Source organism: Ictidomys tridecemlineatus, chromosome 4 (assembly GCF_052094955.1).
Source record: "Ictidomys tridecemlineatus isolate mIctTri1 chromosome 4, mIctTri1.hap1, whole genome shotgun sequence".
Classification (NCBI taxonomy): domain Eukaryota; kingdom Metazoa; phylum Chordata; class Mammalia; order Rodentia; family Sciuridae; genus Ictidomys; species Ictidomys tridecemlineatus.
In genome coordinates, this window is record NC_135480.1 from 54,689,714 (window position 1) to 54,697,750 (window position 8,037).

Sequence of the window (8,037 nt, forward strand, 5' to 3'; positions counted from 1 at the left end):
ATGGGGACTGGAAACTGCACAATGGTGACAGAGTTCATTATTTTGGGGTTGACAGAGAATGCTATAATTTGTACCATTTTGTTTGTTGTGTTTGTAGGAATTTATGTTGTCACCTTAGTGGGCAATGTCACCATAATCATGTTAATCAGAAGCAGCTCTCAACTACATACCCCAATGTACCTTTTCCTCTGCCATTTGGCCTTTGTAGACATTGGGTACTCCTCATCAGTCACACCTGTCATGCTCACAGGCTTCCTTAGGAAGGGAACTTTTATTCCTTTGGCTGGTTGTGTAGCTCAACTCTGTTCTGTGGTGACTTTTGGGACAGCTGAGTGCTTCCTGCTGGCTGCCATGGCCTACGATCGCTACGTGGCCATCTGCTGGCCCCTGCTCTACTCCACCCACATGTCCCCTGGAGTCTGCATGCTCTTAGTGGGGGCTTCCTACCTAGGTGGATGTGTGAATGCTTGGACATTTACTGGCTGTTTACTAAGTCTGTCTTTCTGTGGACCCAATAAAGTCAATCATTTTTTCTGTGACTATTCACCACTTTTGAAGCTTTCTTGTTCTCATGATTTTACTTCAGAAATAATTCCAGCCATCTCTTCAGGCTCCATCATTGTGGTCACTGTGTTTGTTATTGCTGTCTCTTATGTCTACATCCTTTTCTCAATCCTGAGGATGAGCTCCACCGAGGGGCGACACAAGGCCTTCTCCACCTGCACCTCCCACCTCACTGCGGTCACTCTGTTCTATGGGACCATTACCTTCATTTATGTGATGCCCAAGTCCACCTACTCCACTGACCAGAACAAGGTGGTGTCTGTGTTCTACACGGTGGTGATCCCCATGCTGAATCCCCTCATCTACAGTCTCAGAAACAAGGAGGTTAAAGAGGCTATGAGAAAATTGATGACTAGAACTCATTGGTAGTCCTCAAAAATTTGACTTGAAAAATAAATACAATATAATGAGGACCCCCTCTTGCAGGTGAAAGAACAATATACTAAGAAAATTATGTGTATGTTTAAAGAATTCTAGACCCATAAATGTCATTGTCCCATTCTTAAGATAATTTTCTGTGTAAAAAAAACGTGAATTTAATAATATGGGAACATCTAGTCAAATAAGCTTGCTTTATCCTTTCTCTTTCTACCATTTCTTTTTAAAAATTTTGTTATTTTTAGAAATACATCACAGCAGAGTATATTTTGACATATTAAACATACATGGAGTATAAGTTATTCTAATTAGGATCCTATTCTTGCAGTTGCACATAATGTGGAGTTTCACTGGTGGTGTATTCATATATGCATGCAAGAAGGTTATGTCTGATACATTCTACTGTCTTCCTATTCTCAAACCTCCTCCCTTTCTTTTATTCCCCTTTACCTACCATTTCTTGTACCTATAAGTAAAAAAATTTGCACACAAGTTCTGTGTTCTTTAAGTGTAGGCTTTAGAATTAAAGCTGTGGAAGCATCTGGAACCTCTTGAATGTAAAATAAAGAGTAGTATTCTGAGACCGCAGTGTGAAAGAGATGGTTTCCATTTTCTACAACATTCTAAGGATTGGAGTCAGTAGAGCATGTGGTTGAAAAATCTATTATCCTTTGATTGAGTCTGACAGGATTCCTCTGTGCAAGCCTGATGTAGCCACCCCAAGAAGATATCTGAGGTTCTCCCTTAGTTACTAGCTGCTCCCTTTTTGGAATCCATTTCACCAAATACCTTGAATCCCTGAAGGTCTGCCTACTGGGTACTGATTGGGATGAACTGACTCCTGTGGAAATAGTCACATCTTTATTCTTAGATTTTTTTCAGTCTTGGAATTGTATGCTGCACATTTCTAAGTAGTATCTTTTGAACAATTTGTTTCTTCTATTTCTATTACCTTTGAAATTAAAAATTCTTGATCTCTTACATATAATCTCACTGAAAATGTTGTAATAGTTCTAAAAATTCTGTCTCTGAATGAGACTAATTTTCATTTTTGAACTTAAAATTATTTGAGTTATCACTAACCTCTGCAATTACTCATCAATTGTTTTTTTCTATGTGAGCACATTTTTTAAACAAACAAATAATATTTTAGGAACTTGATTGTGCTTTAATAAAATATAAAAAACAGATTAATCTTAACACATGTTATGTGATTTTTCTATTTAATTATCAACATTGGATGTCTTCAACATGAAGCCCAATTTCCTTAAGTGCTGGAAGAAATAACATGCACATTTCTGGACCTTTGTAGTTTGGCCATATGGTAGTTTTGAAATTGAAAGTTTGATTGAAGTCTCCTAAAATTTACTTCTTTGGGCCCTTCCAATAATATTTAAATATGATATTACCTGAATTAAATTATTGCCTGCTCAAAATAACTAGGAATTGCAATTCTCCTGAACTAACCCTGACTGATATATACTAGAGGACTCATTGAGGTCAAGCACTTTATTCCCAAATGGCAAAAAATTATCATGATGTCTTCTGTGCACACCTTACTTGTATTAAGAAAGAAGAGGTCACTTCTGCCTCTTGGAGGCTAGTGCAATATCCTGATGAATTTAAATGACTTACTTATATGAATTCATAAGACGAATCTGTATTTCCACTAGAGTTTAGGGATTAAACAGCATGAAAGAAAAAAAATTAAATATTTATTTTTCTTACACATTGCATAAAATTATACAGAAGAGGATTCCACATGTAGCCTTCCAGAAGTCAACATTGGATTGATTTTTTACTTAATATGCAATTTTGAACTCATATCTTCTTATAACCAAAATACAATAACCCAAGATGACTCATAGGGTAGCTACCTGTGATACATTTCAAGGTGATGACAGGTAGTGAGATGTATATATTAAGTATTTGACTCATATGAAAAATTCTTTAAAATTTATTTGTGCATTATATTATATATAATAGTGAATTTCATTGTGATTCATGTGAGATCTTGACTTCAGTTTTTCTCATCATCTATCACTGTCTTGGACATTCCCAACAGCCCCTATATTCTCAGAATATTAAAATTGGGAAAGTCCATTCAACATGATTATGTTTTGCTTTTTACATAGATTTATCTGCTTATGTAGATATAATGAAGGCAGAGAGTTGAATTTTATTTGGATCAAGATTTTGTCAGTGTAATTGGATAAAAGGAAAGATCGAGAAAGAGAAAACTCAAATTGTTAGGATCAGAATAAAGAAAGGGGCTGGGAACTTGCCTAGTTCAATGGTAGGGAGTTTGCCTAGCATGAACACATGTACTCTAGGCTCCAGGTTTAAGAACCAAACACTTGAAAAAGAAAGAAAGAGAATGAGTTCCTGAAAATAAATTAGAAAACTAACTTAAGTGGATAAATATTTAGAAAGCATGAGGAAAGAACTACCAAACTAACTCAAGAAGAAATAATAAGCCCATAAAATATAGAGACTGAATTAATAATAAAAAGAAACTCCCATTTGAAAAACTCAGGTCCAGATATCTTCACTGCTGAATTCTAACAAACATTAAAGAATCAGTACATTTCTTCTACAACTAGGACTAGAACACTTCTCAACTCATTTTAAACTGGGAATAAGACCATTGTTAACCTGAAACAAAAACCAGCTAAGAAAATTTTGTATCCCTGGGATGAAACCCACTTGATCATGGTATGCTATTTTCTTAATGTGTTTTTAAATGTGGTTTTCTAATAAATTAAGGAAATATGGAATAATAAAGACCCAGAATATCCAGAGCAATACTGAACAAAAAGAGTGATGCTTGAGAACTCACAATACCTGATTTCAAATTATATAGAGATATGTAGTGACAAAAACATCATGGTATTGGCATCAAAATAGACCAATTGAATAGAATAGAAGACACAAAGACAAACATATAGATACAGTCATCTAATACTAGACAAAGGTGCCAAAAACATGTTGAAGAAAATATATCCTTTTTAACAAATAGTGCTGGGAAAACTATATATCAACATGTAAAAGAATAAAAAATATATATAAATAAAAAAGATTCATATCTTTCACCCTACACATAAGTCAACTCAAAGAGGATGAAAAACCTAGGAATCAGACCATAAACTTTGCAAATGCTAGAACAAAACAGAGTGAACACTTCAACTAATTGTTGTAGGCATTAACTTCTTTGACAACACTCCTAAAACTCAAGAAATAAAACCAAGAATCAATAAGGGAGAGAGCATCAAATTAAGAAACTTCTACATAGGAAAGAAAATAAGAGAATGAAGATAGAGCCTATGAAAGGAGAAAATTTTGCCAGCTACTCCTCTGACAGGGGGTTCATATCTAGAATACATAAAGAACTAAAAAAAAAACTTAACCTAAACCTCCAATAAAACCCCAAATAATCCAATCAGTAAATGAACAAAAGAACTAACCAGACATTTCTCAAAAGAAGAAATGTAAGTGACTAGGAAATTTTTTAAAAGTTTGATATCCCTAGCAATCAGAAAATGTAAACAGAAATTACATTGAGAATCCATTTCACTTCAATTAGAATGACCATCATAAAGAATACAAGTAATAAATGGTGGAAATCACGTGGGGGAAAAGGTACACTCATACTTTTGTTGATAGGATTGCAAATTAGCCCTGGAAAGTAGTATGGAGAATCCTCCAAAGACTAGGAACCAATCATATGGAACCACCATATGATCCAGCTGTGCCACTCATTAGTATTTATTCAAAAGAATTAAAGTCAGGATACTATTATGAAATGTTAATAGTGGAATAACTCAAAATAGCCAACATATGGAACCAGCCCAGATGCTTGTCAACAGATGAATGGATAAAGAAAACATGGTATATATACACAATGGAGTTTTACTCAGTCCTAAAAAAGAATAAAATTATGTCATTTGCTGGTGAATAATGGATGGAACTGGACAGCATTATGCTAAATGAGATAAGCAAGACTAAGAAAGTCAAGGATCTAAAGTTTTCTTTCATATATGAAAGCTAGAGCAAAATTAGAAATCAAGAAAAAGATGAGGGCATGAAAATTGAAGTTTATCAAGGGGGTAGAAGAAGAGGATTGACAGGGAGAGAGAAGGGATGGAAAAGGGAGGAACTGTGGAATAAACTTGACCAAATTATGCTATGTATATCTATGAATACACCACGGTGAATTCCATTTTTATGTATGTCTATAAAGCACTAATTTAAAAAACTGCAAACAAGTAGAAGAAAGATCATTAGAGGAGAGGACTGGGAAAAGAGGAAGGGAGCAAGAGAAGGAGAGTGGAAGTACTGGGAATTAATATGGAGCAAATTATATTTGGTACATGTACAACTATGTCAAAATGAACCTTGCTATTATGTATAATTATCATGTGCTAATTATAAAAAAGAGTTATATATGCTTGCTCATTCCCATTTCAAGTTTTGGCAAATCTTTCCAAGAAGAGAAAACCAAAATTTGAGAGTAATTGTCATATCTAGGTTTTGAAACTCTCAATGTGATTGGTTGACATCCTTTTCCCATTTGTATTGATGATAGATTTTATTTTTTTCATATATTAAAAGTAACTAGTGATTGGGAAAAAATGTCAATATGTGTCATTATTCCCATAACTTTCAGTTAGACCCTGAGAAGCAAAATTTAGGGAGCTGTTTCTGTCTAGTATTCTGTGATACATTCAACCTTGGGCTAAACATATTAATTCTGTAGAATGACAGAAACTCTATTTCCCAGTTTTGTCAATCTCCACCCTTGCAGAAAGATGTAGTGGGCTGAGTTGAGCATATTTCTTTGAGATGGCAATGAGACCTACAGCAATTTGTGGCTGCCTCTTCAATTTAGGTCACTTCACAGACTTTCTTATCCCCTGGCCATAAGAAAAGTCAGGACATTGTTACTCAATCGAAGTCCCAAGAAATGATCAAAATAATGATCATTCTGGGATTGCATTCTTCACCAGGGTGAACTGGAGAATATTTCTGGAAGTTTCACTTAATTCCTGTTCATAAAGCAAAGTTCAATCATAGAAAAATGGTAGCTATTTACTACCAAATCTTAGTAAAACTCTAGTTTTTTCAAATCAAACAAAATAAAAAAGTAAACTTTGATTTAGTTTCTCTACAGTGTTTGAAAAAGTAACTGATATTTTTAATTGTCTGAAAAACAAAAGAGTATGTTTTATTGAGTTACAGGTGATAGGAAATGTAATAAAATTTTCATAAATTAGACATTCATGAGGTTCATTTTTTTTCTGGTTGTAAATGGCTTTCCAGATTTCCTACATATACATGAAATCTTATTTCCTTAATTTTTTTCATCAAAGGAATGCTTGTTGATTTTACAGGTGACAATTACATAATTACAAAATCAAATGTGTGTACACTTAGTGGTTAAAGGGAAAATGGGGGAAACAAAAAATCTAATTGATGATAATTTATAGTAAATTAACCATTAAATTATGGATGAAACTATGTAAATTGTAGAACCATTATATTTATATAATGGTTCTACAATTTACATATATAAATTGTATAACCTATATATATATATATAAAACCTATTATTATATAAATGTACTATATAATACACAAGTGTATTATATATGTTATATAAATGTACTATATAATTATATATCACACATAATTATATTACATATATTATTCTTTCCTGCTTGGTTCTTTTAATACAATGAAATCACCTAACTATACCAGAAATTAGATCTGGAATTATAGTGGTATCTATTTTTCAGTTGGATAGAAAACTGGGCAGAGTAAGGCCTGCATTCATATCCAAGCTCTATCTATTGTATACTTAAGTGCAAATAATTTATTCTCCCTTATAACTATTTCCTCTTAAGTATTATTTGGGGGAGACAGAGTTAAAATGCTATAAATACAGTCCCATCAGAAAATAAATGGTTAGTACTTACTAGTTCCATTCCTATTTGCTAAAACATCACATGGCTTTTAAACAACTTTTCCTGATAGGTGCATATCAGTATTTGCCTGCTCATAAGCATATCTGTAACACTGTAGCAGGTTCTGCTTGGTTGGTCCAAGTGATCCCTACCTACTTCAGCTTGGTCTGGAGTTTGCAGTTCTCTCTTTGGCTTTCAGTTTTCTAAGTCTTATAAAATTTAATGCAAATTTACATGAAGTGAAACGTGCATGTCTTCAGTGTATAATCACTGTCTACTGATAAATGCATTTGCCTGTGTAACATGAGCAGCTCTTATCATGCAGAACATTAACATCAGCCAAGGGGCCTACCCAGATCCCTTCCTAGCCAGGAACCAATGTAATGTAAGATCAAGAAGACTTTTCCCCCATGTTATGAGAGTTTTGTAGTTTAATATCTTCCATTTAGGGCTTTGATCTATTTTGAGTTAATTTTTTTGTATGATATGAGTCCAACTTAACTCCTGGTTGTGACATTAAGAGTATGAACAAAAAGAGAAAAACATATAAGTTGAACCTCATTAAAATTGAATTTTCTTCATTCCAAAGGAAACTATAAAGAAAGCAGAAAAATAAAGAAAGTAGAAAAACAATTTTCAGAATGAGAGAAAATATTTTCATATCCTATATCTGATTAGGAATGTGTATTTATCATTATAAAAATGCTTAAAATTCAAACAAATAATCTAATTAAAGTGGTGGGGGAAGGACTTGGAAATGTATTTCTCCAAATTAGATAAATAAATGGTCAATAAATTGATGAAAAGTTGCTGGACATTAATCATCGGGCAAATGCAGTTCAAACCCACAATAATACACTACTGCACACTCACTATCACCATGTGGACTTTCATCATCTGGTTTCCCACGATTCATTTCAGAACCTTACTATCACAGACACAATCAGAAGGCAGCAATGCACAGCACTTTCTAGCACTATGAGGTCCAAAAATTAGAAGTTATTTACCTTCTTGGTCTAAGACAGTTGAAATTATATTATCTCCATGGTCTAAGCACTTTAAAATTATCTGTTCCTTGAGAATTTGAACCAAATAATTGTTAAACCATCTGGCCTAATTTATGCTCTAAGGC

At 33.6% G+C, this 8,037-nt stretch overlaps 1 protein-coding gene across 1 annotated transcript; it reads left to right on the plus strand.

The window, feature by feature from the left end:
* LOC101954508 (olfactory receptor 5P80) lies at nt 1–933 on the plus strand. The gene has a single exon (XM_005341078.2). The coding sequence runs from the start codon at nt 1–3 to the stop codon at nt 931–933; it is 933 nt and encodes a 310-aa protein (XP_005341135.1).
* Nucleotides 934–8,037: the final 7,104 nt, after the last annotated feature.

Excerpts from the sequence above, each read along its gene's own strand:
- LOC101954508 (XM_005341078.2), top strand. The coding sequence starts at position 1 with ATGGGGACTGGAAACTGCACAATGGTGACAGAGTTCATTATTTTGGGG.